Genomic DNA, 14,575 nt, shown 5'->3' with positions numbered 1-14,575 from the left:
GTTTCACGTAAACATAAAGCTAACAACGGGATAATCGTACGTCCACGTTATCGTAATCTTCCGTACAAAAGATTACGCTAACATGAACGCGTAAAAATAAAAAAATCAGGTCGTTTAAAAGTCATTTAGCACCCGGGTCTCCACAACAAGTGGTGAGCGGTTCATTGGAAAGGGGGCTCCGTTCCAACACCCTGAATGTTGGGCTCCGTTCCAACACCCTGAATGTTTACCTTGAATGTTTAACGTAAACACAAAGCTAACCCAGGCTAATCGTACGTTTGCGTTATCGTAATCTTCCGTACGAAAGATTACGCGAACATGTACGTGTAAAAATAAAAAAAAAGGATAAAGAAAAGAATTATGAATAGGATTTCTTACCTTTGAAGTGGTCAGCAGAAAGCGCTCGCACACCTCCTTCATATTTTGCTATTATTTCTTTCTTAAATGCAATAGTTGTACGCACTACTTTTCTTTTTTCACCTGTAGCAACTTTGCTGCTTGCACTGACTTTCTTCGGAGGCATAATTAGGGGCTAAAGCAAAACGAAGCACGTCCGCACGCGATAACAGTTGGTCAAGAAAAGAGCGATCTACACCCGTACGCCGCTCAGCATCGCACCCTAGCGTACCGGCGTTCGAACCCTGATTATTTGACTGAACAGCGAAGCAAGAATTTCTCGAAATTTTTGGTCGGACTCCGATTTGTTCGAACTGAGAGGCGTTCGAAAAGCGAGGTTCCACTGTATTTCAATGTATTTTTATTTATTTTAATTTATTTGTAATTTGATGCGGCAGGGGTAAACCAGTTAAAGCTGTCGGGCCCTGCTGTTGAACAAAAGAGTATGTTGTGCCACCCTGACACGAGTGACATGGCCGCTTTCTTGTGTCCCGTTTCATCTGGAGGGACGAAAGCATGACTGACTTGGGTGCCGAGGTGCTTAACTTATTTGGGTGTTTGGTCATTTGGGTTGGCCATGGTCCAAAATGTTTGTGTGTGTTTTTTTGCTATCTTTTCCCTTTTTTATTTTCTTTGTTTTTGTATGTGTTTGTCTTGCAGTCGGTCACCCCTTTTGAGGGATATGACCAAGGTAGATAGATAGATAGAGATGTTTTTCCAGAGGATCCATGTCTAAATTGGTTGAAATAGAATTTTTTGCTTTTCATTATTTATTTATAGCAGTGAAGAGTTAATAGTTCATTTTTATTTCATTGTTTGGCATTTTAGGGATAATGTGTTGTTGTTCGACTTTAGACCTGTTCAGTGTATGAAAAGCTGAAGTTGTTTTGTATTTTACAATTTTTTGTTGTAGGTCTGGGAATATTTTAATTTATATTTCATGTGTTTTTCATGAATCCCCTGCAAAACATATAAAATGATTGAATAATTTGGTACATTGTTTTATTATGGGCAGCACGGCGGCGCAGTGGTTCGCGCGTGGGCGGCACAGTTCTGAGGTCATGAGATCGAACCTCCTATGTGGAGTTTGCTTGTTCTCCCCGTGCTTGCGTGGGTATACTCCGGGCACTCCAGTTTCCTCCCACATTCCAAAAACATGCATGTCAGGTTAATTACCCGGTCCGAATTGTCCCTGCGACTGGCTGGCAACCAGTTCAGTGTGTCCCCTGCCCACTGCCCAAGATAGCTGGGATGGGCTCCAGCACCCCCGCGACCCTACTGCGGATAAGCGGTGCAGAAAATGGATGGATGTTACGTTGTTAAAGACAACCCTGTCTTAAGTTATGCCCGTAGAGTACGTGTAATGTTAGTATTCAGTGTTCTTTTAAAAAAAAAAATTATGTAAATTTCCTTTCACGATGACATGTATGTTTTAGGTGGTGGATTTTAATAAAATTGTAATAAATTTCCCCCCAAACCGCGACTTTTACACAGAGTGCAACTTCCTTATTTTTTTTCCTTTTTAATAATGCATTTTTTAGCTGGTGCGACCTTTACTCCAGAGAGACTTATAGTCCGGAAAACATGGTTCTATTTTCTCACATTTTGTATATTTCAGAATTTGGGAATACCTTTAATGAACACATTACCTTCCGGGAATGCTGCGATTCGATCATGGATGTCACTAGCAATGGCAGCCTCCTCTACCTCCTGGTCGCTTGCAGAGACGCGTCCGTAGCGGATATTCTCCAGGATGTTGTCGTTGAACAGAACCGTGTCCTGGGGGACTACTCCAATGTTCGCTCGCAGAGATTTCTGCTTGACCTGAGCACAAGTGAAACATGATGTCATTTTTTTCTTCTTCCAATAATAGTTTGCAACAGTCTTTGATCCGTGCAGCCCTTTGAGACTCTTTGTAATTAAGAGCTATACAGATAAACATGACTTGACTTCTCCTAGCTTAGGATCCAAGTACAACAACATGATTAAGGTGAGGGGGCGGGATTTGAAAACGTATAGCTGCAATAAGGACTTTAAGCCAGGAGATGGCGGCAGATTTGCACGCATTTCTTAGACATGCTCAAATGAACTCTTCCTTTTTTCTCTTTTTAGGGGGTTTGTTCCATCCCAGACAGATAAAAGATAAAAGCAGATAGGTGCAATAGAAAATGAAGCATAAGGTCTCTTCTCTTTGGACTCAGTTGTGCATTGTTAACACATGTTTAATATAGAAAATATGTAAATTTCATTTTCAATGCACGTCACCATTCAACAGTGCTGTAAATAACGCCGTTCCGTAACAGCTTTATTTTGTTCAGTAATGGGGTAATCATAGAGAGAGAGAGATAGAGGGATAGAGATAGATAGATACTTTATTCATGCCCGTAGGGAAGTTCACACTTCCAGCAGTATCCTTGTGTTAAAAAATAAATAAAATAAAGATATAGAATACAAAAATACCCAATATAACGTTTTGCTATAGAGTATTTAAATAGTGCTATGGAAAATACACACTGTAATAAAAATAGGGTAATATGCAAATGTGGGGTTGGGGTTTAATGTGGGCTTTTACTCCCCCGGGTGGAGTTAAAGAGCCTCATGGCATGAGGAAGAAATGATCTCTTCAGTCTGTCCCTGGAACAAATTAATGAGTTTTCCCGCTATTACAATGCCGTTAAAGTTAATGGCGGCCCAAGCGGTGCAATAGGTATGTTTGTGTGCGTGTATACGCAAGTTTTTGTGCGCGTGTGTCCATACAATTTTACCAACAGTAACCAGGTAATATAACTATTTTTTTTTTTTCACGGTTACAAAGTAGTTGACGTAACTGACGAGCAAAAGCGGTGAGTTGCATACGTTTTGGTGCATGTTTGCATCATTTTTGTGCGTGGTTATGCATATTTATGTACATGCAGATTGTTATTTTATAATATTGTTTACGGTTTATTTTTGTTGCACTTCAAGTGTAGGATGAAACTGTTGCTGGTAAGGTGTAATAAATATTACAAGGTTCTATTTCACATCTACTGTTGTGGATTAACTGTAAGTCAGAAGCCTTCGAGCTGACAATAGACATCTGGCAGGATGTTACGAGACAATGTTGATACAAGAAATCACAAGTTGTTGAGGAAGCGAGCCGAGGCCGGAAAAAAACACATTTCGATTCCGAGAAAAAACCCTTTCGATTCAGAGAAAAACATCACGTGATGTTTTTGAACACAGTATAAAAGCCAGCGGCTCTCGGACGAATTTTGAACATGGCTTGAACGTTGCTGAACGAATGCAATAAAGTATGTTCCCTTTCCGCCATATTTCTGTCTCTGTGTATATTTTGGAGCGACGCCCAACGACGTCCTCTCAAACTACTAGTTTTTTTCGACTCATACTGCTCGGAAAATAATTTTTATTTAAAGAAGCGAAATAGTTACTTTCTCCGGTAACTATTGACTTTTACTATTGAGTATTTTAGTTACTAATTCAGTTACTTTTTAGAAGAAGTATTGAGTAACTAGAACTGATTACTTTTTTAAAGTAACATGCCCAAGACTGCCTTTGAATCATTGCAGCTCAGGAGTTAGAGCGCTCGTCTTGGGATCAAAAGATCGCAGGTTCGATTCCCGGCTCCTCCGTGTTATATGTCGAAGTGTCCTTGGGCAAGACACTGAATTCTAATGCCCCCAATAAGCAGGTCGGCGCCTTGCATGGCCGCTATTGGTGTGTGAGTGTGTGTGTGAATGGGTAAGTGTGAAGCACATTGTAAAGCACTTTGGGAGGTCTTCATTGACTTGAAAAGCGCTCTATAAATAAATGCAGAGCATTTACCATTTGCAGAATGAAACACTATTCGACATCCTTACTTTGGATATGTCCTGACCATCGATGCGAATGCAGCCCCCCTGAATATCATAGAAGCGGAAGAGGAGACGGATGATGGTGCTCTTCCCAGATCCCGACGGTCCAACCTGTAGAAGCTTTTGTAAACAAATCACCTTTCATTTTTCAGAGTTTCACACAGGTTTAGACCTACCAGGGCTACAGTCTGTCCAGGTAGAACTGTAAACGAGACATCCTTGAGAACCTCCTTGCTGTAAAATGAGAACCAACAGTTAAGAACATTTCCCCCATTCATTATCTTCCAATGACACCCACCTATTTGTGTAACTGAACCAAACATGGTCAAACTCCACTTTTCCTAGCTTGTAGTGAAAGTTCACAGCATTTAGAGCATCCGTCACCTGCGGATAATGAAAAGAAATGTTTTAACAAAGCGTAAAGTCAATGACAGATTCAGGAGCACCAGAGAGAATCAAATGTACCTCCTCGTCCTCCTCAAATAGCTTGATCATGCTCTCCATGTCGATGAATGAATTTTGGATCATTCTGAAAATATAACCAAGTTTTTACTCCAAATAGCAGCTAATTATTACATAACCAATCAAGTAACGTAAAGATTTGCTGGTTCCTACCTGTAATAAGTACCAAACCAGTTTAGAGGGGTATAGAGTTGGATTATGTAAGTTCCAAACAGAACAAAATCACCAACCTGGGATAACACATGCAACAATTCAAATTTAACATTTACTTGATCTAGAAAATGATATACAGTGGAACCTCGGTTTTCGAACGCCTCTCAGTTCGAACAAATCGGTTCTCGACCAAAAATTGAGAAATTCTTGCTTCGCTTTTCGTTCAAAAAAAACGGAGTTCGAACGCCAGTACGCTAGGGTGCGACGCTGAGCGGCGTACGAGTGTAGATTGCCCCCACCCCTTGTGAAGAACTGTTGTCACGGCAACGCGCACTCCTTTTCCGTTTTCGTTTTTCAAAAGCGGTGAAGGGAGTGTTTTAACCCCTAATTATGCCTCGGAAGAAGGTTAGTGCAAGCAGCAAAGTTGCTACAGGTGAAAAAAGAGGAGTAGTGCGTACAACTATTGCATTTAAGAAAGAAATAATAGCAAAATATGAAGAAGGTGTGCGAGTTTCCCTTCTTTCAGGAATACAGCATGGCTTCTGCCGACCGGTAAGAAATCCTATTCATAATTCTTTTCTTTATCCTTTAACCGCTCACCACTTGTTGTGGAGACCCGGGTGCTGAATGACGTGTAAACGACCCGATTTTTTAATTTTTACACGTTCATGTTAGCGTAATCTTTCGTACGGAAGATTACGCTAACGCGAACGTACGATTAGCCTGGGTTAGCTTTACGTTAAATATTCAAGATAAACATTCAGGGTGTTGGAACGGATTAAAACAATTTTACATGACTTTTAATGGGAAAAAACGGCTTCGGTGATCGTAAAAATCGGTTTTCGTACTAAGAAATGGAACGGATTTTGGTCGAGAACCGAGGTTCCACTGTATTTCTTGTAAATGGCATCACCTTGAACTTTCCTTCTGTCACAAAATAGGCGCAGAGCAGGGAGCCAGCTAGCAGACCTGCTCCAATGATCAGGTTCTGGGTCTGGTTCAGAAGGGCCAGGGAAGCCTGTGTCTTCCACTCTGAGGACTGGAGTGGGAAGATACCACACCTATTAGACACCCTAAATACAATATTTACTTTAACTACAAAGCAAACGGGCAAATGATGGATTAGTGGTGTACTGAAATATATAAAATACATTTTTTTACATTTTCCATGCAATTACATGTTAAGTCAATTATAGCCTCTAATATGACAGGCTAGTGAAATAGCAAGAGTGCAAGATAACAACTAGCGACAGAATGGAGACAAACTTAAAGTGGTTGTTGAGCTTCTGTCCCCTAGTACATTATCCCTAAAAGGTACCCTTGAGGAAATTGTGTTTTCAAATTGTTTTACAGGGTTCAATAATGACAGTCATTTAGAAAAGTTGTAACATTAAAACGTGTGCATATTTAAATAATTACCGTATTTTCCGCACTATAAGGCGCACCTAAAAGCCTTTATTTTTTTTTAAAAGCTGACCATGCGCCTTATAAAACAGTGTGCCTTATTTATGGATCAATATTAAATCGCAAAGTCTTCCAACTAACTTGCAGCCGCCGACTAGATTTTCCCCCGAACGCCAAGTAGTACGCGGTGTATGCTGGGATTTATTTACCGCCGTTTCATTGGCTAACCAATGTGTCAATCATCATTTGAATCGATCACTATTGGCTAAAGTTATTCGGAGGTCAAGGGGCGGATCCTTTTTATCATTTACAGGCTGGCATTGGCTTAAACGGCAAAACAAAGGCTGCAATTGGCCAAAAAAGATGTGTCAATCATCATTTGAATCGATCACTATTGGCTAAAGTTATTCGGAGGTCAAGAGGTGGATCCTTTTTATCATTTACAGGCTGGCATTGGCTTAAACGGCAAAACAAAGCCTGCAATTGGCCGAAAAAGATGAATGCGTATAGCACGTGGCTGACGGCACACAGAAAGCATTTTTTTCTATTTTGTATTCGTAAATATTTTATTCTCCTGGATTTACTGCACTCACGGATATAAGAGGACATTGGCTGCACATTATTATGAACACAACGACTTCGGTAGCTACTCCGGGTTTTATATTGTCCCTGTATCTTGTTTCAGACTGAACTCGATGTTTCTGTGATAAGCGGTGCAGATAATGGATGGAATGGAGTGTCTATTTTTAAATTCAACTCAATTCCAAGTGTTTATTGTCATATGCACAGTAAAGTTGCGAGCGAAAAAGAAAATAGAAACTAAGGCATGTGTGGCATTTCTTGAATCCCAAGACTTTAACCTTCCGAATGATGGAACGATGCATTTGAGTGACATCGTACGGACACCGCATCCGCACGTGTTCTCGACACGTATTTGCGTCTTTGCAAGCTTTGGGAATGTTAAGGGGGTAATAAGTTTGACTGAACTATCCGACTGTTTTGTCCACGTTCCCATTGTAGCGCCTTATAATCCGGTGCGTTCCTATGTATGTCAAAAATAGGACCAAAAACGATTTTTTCGGGGTGCGCCCTATAACCCGGTGCGCCTTATAGTGCGGAAAATACGGTAATTAAAATTACACTTAGATAGGAAAATGCACATGAGCATCCTGTTTAATCCTCTTAGCACTGGTGGGATAATTTACATGAGGTAATGTAGAGCAAATAAGCCCAGCACAAAAATGACTTCCCCATTCATTGTTTCAAGTAACTCAGAACTTTGAAATGGATGGAACGACTGCGTCCCCCCCAGTCGTACTAATTCACCATGTACCATAATGAAATCTGATATCATGAAGTTTTGAATGTAATTAAAACATTCGAGGCTATGTATTGATAAAATAATGTTCTAACCATATGCAAATATGTCGATTGAAAGGACATTCTCAAGTACAGAACATTACGCAAATTTCTCATTTTCTTGGCTTTCTAACAAGTTAAGCAATTTCAAACACCGTCACCCGATACGGAGAGTATCAGATATCTGATCAGATTTCTTCTGCCTGGCAAGTTCGTCTCACACGACAGCCGCGCCTGATCAGACCCGCGGGCCGCCTGTTTGACACCCCTGACCTAAAGACTCAATTTTTTTTTTTTTAACATACTCAGAAAATTATGACAGGTCATTCAATGGGCCAGCCCACGCACCATAAATTTGACATGAGTATACAATATCTAGATCAGGGATCACCAACCTTTTCGAAACGGACAGCTACTTTTTTGTTTCTCATTGGCACGAAGGGCTACCAGTTTGATATGCATTTCTAAAATGACATGTTATTATTATGTTGTTACTATGATTGTGCCCCGACGGATCACCACCTTATCGTGGTGGGGCACTTTGTGCGTCTCAATGACCCCTAGAGCTATGTCGGCGGGAGTCTCGTACTCCTGGCAGGGTTACCCAAGCCGAACAGGTCGAAGGGTAGAGTCCAGACTAAGAGTGATCCCAAAAGCTGGTGGCGGCACGCTTTGAGGCGGTTTCCCACAGACCTGGATTCCGGCAGCCGCCTGCAGTTGTGGGAAGATGCCGGTCGTCTAGGGTCTCCCTTGCCACTGGATCCATCTTCTCTACAATCAAGATAGTGGCGTTGGGGAAAGCGCACCCCTTACGCCACTTTAAAAACCATCATTGCGCAGGTATCTTCTTTTACCTGAGTCCCCGACCACAAAAGTCTGGCGGCGATGGAGTAACCAGTGACGGGAGCAGGTTTGAATGAGCTGGAAGCTCTTAGCTGGACCTCTGCACGTCAGCGGCACAGGGCAAGGGTCGTTAGCAGCTGGGATTGAGTGGCAGCTGTTTCCGGCAGACCCCTGTGCGTCTGAGCAGCACTATTTAGTGGCCGCACTGCTCACCCCAATTGGGGAAAGGCCTAGAAAAGGTGGCCTAAAGATTGCCCACTCAGCACAGTACCCGGACAGGAAACCGCGCCTGTCGGGACATTCCACTATGCGGTCGAAAAACAATAGCATTTAGAATTGCAGCATGGAACATAAGGACACTCCTGGATACCAGTCTGGACAGACCACAGCGCAGAACAGCACTCATTGCCAACGAGCTGAAGCGATATAATGTGGATGTGGCAGCGCTCAGCGAGACCAGACTCCTTGAGGAAGGCTCACTCAATGAAGAGGGGGAGGGTTATACATTCTTTTGGAAGGGATACCCCATGGGCGGACACCATCTTCACGGAGTTGGTTTTGCAATTAAGAACACTCTACTGCTGAAGCTCACAGAGTCACCAGTGGGTGTCAGTGAAAGACTAATGACTCTTCGCATCCCACTTGCAAAATGCAGACATGTCACATTAGTTAGTGCCTATGCACCAACACTGCCATCGAATGATGAAGAGAAGGATCGCTTCTACCAGGCACTCGATGACATACTCAGTCACATCCCGAGGAATGACAAAATCATGCTGCTTGGTGATTTCAATGCAAGAGTCGGAAAGAACTTGCAAAACTGGGATGGTGTGATTGGTGCCCATGGCATTGGAAAAGTTAATTCCAATGGCATGAGACTTCTTAGTCTGTGCGCGGAACATAACCTTACCATCACAAACACCATCTTCCAACAAAAGAATAAATATAAGGCATCCTGGATGCATCCCAGGTCCAAACACTGGCATCTGATTGACTACGCGATCGTGAGGAGGGCTGACCTGAAGGACGTGCTCATTACAAGAGCTATGCGTGGGGCAGACTGTTGGACCGACCACCGCATGATTCTGACAAAGGTCAGAATGCATGTCCGGCCCCTAGCACGTCATGGTGGTTCAAAGAGGAAGACACTCAACTGTGCCAAACTCTCCAGTAGCGACACCCTTGACAACTTCCGTTGCTCTCTAGCTGAGAGGCTGGCAAACATTGAGCAGCTGGTCATGTCAGAGGCTGGGATGGATGAGAAGTGGACCTATATATCTACCACCCTCTTTGACACTGCAGCCCAAACCGTTGGTTTTAAAACTAAAAAACACCAGGACTGGTTTGACCAGAATGCCGGAGAGATCTCAACCCTCCTGGACAGAATGCACAAGGCACACAGAGCCACCCTGAACAACCCACAATCTCAATTCCATAAAAAGCTATGGCAAGCCCTTCGTTCCGAGGCCCAGAGAACTCTCAGAAAACTGCAAAATGAGTGGTGGATCTCAAAAGCCAATGAAATCCAGTCTCACGCTGATAGAAGCGATATGCACAGTTTCTATGATGCAGTAAAAACCATCTATGGCCCCAGACACTGCTCACTGGCACCTGTTAGATCTGCTGATGGAACATCTCTAATCAAGGATCAGGCTATGATAGTGGAGCGGTGGGCTGAGCATTTCAACACCCTGCTCAACCAGCCCACCCCAGTGGACCCAACTGTCCTTTCAGAGCTCCCTGAACATCCTACATTGCCAGACCTCGACCTCCCGCCAACTTTCAATGAAATCCTGCATGCAGTCAAAACCCTGAAAAACAATAAATCCCCTGGACCTGACAACATCCCAGCTGAACTTCTCAAGGTAGGAGGCTACCTCTGTACACGGACACTGTTTCAATATATTTCAGAGGTGTGGAGACGAGAGTGTGTCCCGCAACTGTGGAAAGATGCGAACATTGTGACCAACTTTAAGAATAAAGGAGATAAATCCATCTGCTCCAACAGTAGGGGTATCTCTTTGTTGGCCACTGCTGGAAAGGTCCTTGCCAAGGTCATGCTCCGCAGACTCATCTCCAAAATATCGGAACGCGTCATCCCAGAGTCACAGTGTGGTTTTCGAAAGGACAGGGGAACAGTCGACATGATCTTTGTGACACGTCAGCTCCAAGAGAAATGCCGGGAGCAGCACAAGGACTTGTTCATCGCCTTTGTCGATCTTTCAAAGGCATTTGACACAGTGAACAGGGACCTACTGTGGCAAGTCCTGAAGAGATTTGGGTGTCCACCCAAGTTTCTCACCATTCTTGCACAGTTCCATTCAGGGATGACGGCCAGAGTGGTAGTTGGAAGACACAGCTCAGAGCCCTTTGGCGTCGAAACTGGAGTGAGGCAAGGCTGTGTGCTGGCTCCAGTTCTCTTCAACATCTTCCTCGTCTGTGTTACAACACTGCTACGTAGAAGGATGGAGGAGCAGGCTGGAGTTACCATCAACTTCAGGGCTGATGGTAACCTGTTTAACATCAGGAGGCTACAGGCAACTACCAAACTGACTTCAGAGACCATCATTGAGCTACAGTATGCTGATGACTGTGCCCTGGTTGCCCATACACCGGAGGCTCTGCAAAACATTCTCTCGGCAGCTGTAACTGCATACACCAGAATGGGACTGACGATCAACACCCAGAAGACAGAGGTACTCTGTCAGTCCAGTGCTGACCTCTTACCAAACCCAATAACCCTCACAGCAGCAGGGCAACACCTGCTCATGGTGCCCACCTTTAAATATCTGGGGAGCATAGTGTCTAACACCTGCTCATTGGATGATGAGATCCAGAGCCGCCTCAAGCAAGCATCAGCATCTTTCGGTCGACTAAGGATAAGGGTCTTTCAAAACAACAACCTTAGACTCCACACCAAAATGCTGGTCTACAGAGCTGTATGTATCACGACATTACTGTATGGATGTGAGGCATGGACTATCTACAGCCGCCATCTGAAGAGCCTCGAGACCTTCCATGTAAGATGTCTTCAGAAGATCCTTGGCATCACATGGAGGGACAGAGTGCCGCACACAGAGGTGTTGGAGAGGGCAGGCAGCTGCAGCGTGGAATCCATTATGGCCCAACGCCAACTTAGGTGGCTGGGGCATGTTGTTCGAATGCCCAGCCACAGACTGCCACGCCGTATCCTCTATGGTCAGTTACATCTAGGCCAACGCAGTGCTGGTGGGCAGAAGAAGCGGTTCAAAGACCAAATGAAGAACATCCTGAAGAGATGTCGGATAAACCCCTCCTCACTGGAGGAACTTGCTTCCTGCCGAGACCTCTGGCGCTCCCACTGCTCACATGGAGTGGATTACATGGAGGAACAGCGCATGCAACACCGTGCAGCAAAGCGTGCAAAGAGACATGCTCGCCAGGCCACCCCTGCTCCCCCCAGCACCCCCTTCACATGCTCTGTCTGTAACCGCATCTGTGGATCCAGGATCGGACTCTTCAAACATCAGCAGACTCACAATTAAAAGAAGATGGTCATCATCGTATCGATGGACAACCCCAAGCAAGCAAGCAAGTACTATGATTTCATCAGGTTAGATTTATGAGACGTTGAGTTAAAACAGGCTCAGTCAACCACTGAAACACCAGAGCAGTTAGACATCAAATTTCCTTGAAAATCACAACGGCCCATCACTTGAGCTATTTTTAGAACCCTTCCGCAGGCTGTGGGCACAACGTTGGCAGTGTTCATTTTAGCTGTGAAAAGTGATGGCAGGGACTCGCATGCTCAAAAATCTATGGGTCCCAACAGAGATCTATGGGTCCCCAAAATTTAGTGTTATCGGCGACAAATATATAATATAAATCTATATATATATTCATTTAGTTTTAATCATCACAGTTTATTGGTAATACAAATCACTTATCACTTCAAGATTTTTCAGTTCACAACAATATAGTACATTATACAAAATATTATTGCTGAAATAATTATATTATTTATATTTTTATTCAGTTTTAATCATCACAGTTAATTGGTAATACAAAGCAGTTATCACTTCAGATTTTTCAGTTCATATATTCTTTGTGGTTTGCTGTCCCGCCATAGTTGTAATGCCTTCTCAAGGTCCAATCCATTATCATCCTCGTCATAGCGTCACCAGGAATATAATTTAGTCCATTTTGGCAGAAAAGTCCTTTTCTTGCTCGGAGTATTCTTTTGTTTATTTTCTTTCGTCAAATCGTTCGCTTCAAAACACATGTTTTCCTTGCCTTCGCGTTCTTCTGAACAATCTCTCCGCCGTTTTTTCGTGCTGGAATTATTGCCGTTGTTACCTCTTTCTGGGTTATGTTTCGACTTATTACCGACACTGAAGAAATGACCAACTTTTTGTTGATTTACACCTAATACCAACCGTTTTTTCGGAGGCATACTTCTCTTTCACTCGACAACCGTCACAATAATGACGTCATCTCGAAAGCAACGAGATCTCGTTTGCGCGAGACCAAAACAACAATGGCGGATCTGCCTGACAAAAAGTTTGGAGTGCGGTAAATCTTTGTTTTAAAAAAAAAAAAGTAATCGGGTAATAATGACTATTTGGTGTCAAAAACGTTGCGTCCCAGGGACACAGGGACGCGGGCAAACGAGAACACTGCGTTGGAGACCCCTGATCTAGATAATAGAACAGTATTGAATGAGAGTGTGCAAAACAGACACCAATAGCATATTTGGCACGTCACACACCTGGTATTTCAAGATGGCGTCTTCAAAGCGTCCGACTTCATAATTCTCTGCATTGTAATACTTCACAGTTTCAAAGTTAAGCAGGGAGTCCACCGCTTTAGATTTTGCAGCATTGTCCTGCTGATTCATGTCCCGTCTGTATTTGGTCCTCCACTCTGTGATAATGATGGTCAAAGCTAGGAGACAAAAAAATATTTTTCATTGGCGTTATAGCTGTGACAAAAAATGGGGATTCCCACACGGAAATTGTGTATTACTTACTGAGGTAGAGGGTCATGCACACAAAGATAATGAATCCGAACCATGCGTTGAAATTAGTGATGAAGAAAATAATGGCTATCACGATGTCGGCGATTGTTGGCAGGATGCTGAACACAATATAGCTGTGGGAAAAAGACAAGTTTTTGTAAATATATTTTCATTGCATTTGCACAAGACTCAAAAACCCAATCAGTGGTCACAATGATGATGTCATTTAATAGAATTATGTATAACACGTACATACAAAATGTTTTTACCCTTGACAAATGTGTCATTATTTTTTAAACAAAAACATGATTGATCCAAATAAATAATAATTCAGCAAACCACACAAGGAAAAAAGAAGTATAAATGCCCCCTTGAAGCTCCTGGGTTTTAAGCAATTTACTTGTCCAAAACCATGTTTAAATTAATCATTTAAGTAACATCTTTAGGAGATTTAAATAACAAAATAATTTGCCCGCACAACTGATTATTTTTGAAAATACTGCAAGGTCGGTTCAAATGCAGTTCAGACCCTGCAGCTTGTGCAACGATGCATCCAATTTATCTAAAGGCCGCCAGGGTGCGCCAGAGCAACAAAGGTAAGAGTGAGACAGTCGGATTTTTAATTTGTTTGCTACGCAAGTGAAAAAGTGAAAGTGAAAAAGTCGGAATTCCGACTATAGTCGGAAAAAAAAAGATCACATCCCTGATAGTGTCACGGTTGCCATGGCGCCCAATTGGCCCCGCCCGTGTGGCGCCAGCTGCGGCTCGTTGACAGATTGGCTTTCAGTCTATTTAAGCTCAGTGCCCTCACTCTTCCTTTGTCAGTACGTCAACGAAACTCACCCCAAAAGACGTGGGTTTTGACTCGGTCCCGTTTCCTGTTGGTATTTCTGTCCGGTATGGTTCCCGTTTATTTTGTCCTATTTAATATCGGTTTCCAGTTTCGTTCCCGTCTAGTTTGTCCTGTTTATTTTTGTTATCCTGTTTTGATATCTATCCTGTCCGGTATCGACCCCATCTGTCCGATATCTGCTCGTGCAATTGGTATCGATCTCGTCGGCCTCTGGCTTCCTATCATTTCACGCCAGACTGCTGCCTAACGTGCATGACT

The 14,575-nt window shown here is 43.1% G+C and overlaps 1 protein-coding gene across 1 annotated transcript in view; it reads right to left on the bottom strand.

Annotated features, from left to right (window-relative positions):
- Positions 1 to 14,575, bottom strand: part of abcb6a (ATP binding cassette subfamily B member 6 (LAN blood group) a) — a 38,874-nt gene that overhangs the window by 6,860 nt on the left and 17,439 nt on the right. The window contains exons 7-15 of the mRNA XM_088330420.1: positions 13,477 to 13,598; positions 13,216 to 13,391; positions 5,776 to 5,901; positions 4,863 to 4,939; positions 4,713 to 4,776; positions 4,546 to 4,631; positions 4,424 to 4,481; positions 4,254 to 4,358; positions 2,046 to 2,220 (exon numbers count right to left, since the gene is read on the bottom strand). Coding sequence (XP_088186546.1) covers positions 2,046 to 2,220; positions 4,254 to 4,358; positions 4,424 to 4,481; positions 4,546 to 4,631; positions 4,713 to 4,776; positions 4,863 to 4,939; positions 5,776 to 5,901; positions 13,216 to 13,391; positions 13,477 to 13,598 — 989 coding nt within the window. The remainder of the gene's footprint in view (positions 1 to 2,045; positions 2,221 to 4,253; positions 4,359 to 4,423; positions 4,482 to 4,545; positions 4,632 to 4,712; positions 4,777 to 4,862; positions 4,940 to 5,775; positions 5,902 to 13,215; positions 13,392 to 13,476; positions 13,599 to 14,575) is intronic.

The sequence above is a fragment of the Urocampus carinirostris genome, chromosome 3 (genome assembly GCF_059441175.1).
Source record: "Urocampus carinirostris isolate Australia breed hairy pipefish chromosome 3, RoL_Ucar_1.0, whole genome shotgun sequence".
NCBI lineage: Eukaryota > Metazoa > Chordata > Actinopteri > Syngnathiformes > Syngnathidae > Urocampus > Urocampus carinirostris.
This window is presented reverse-complemented; position numbering and strand designations above follow the sequence as displayed.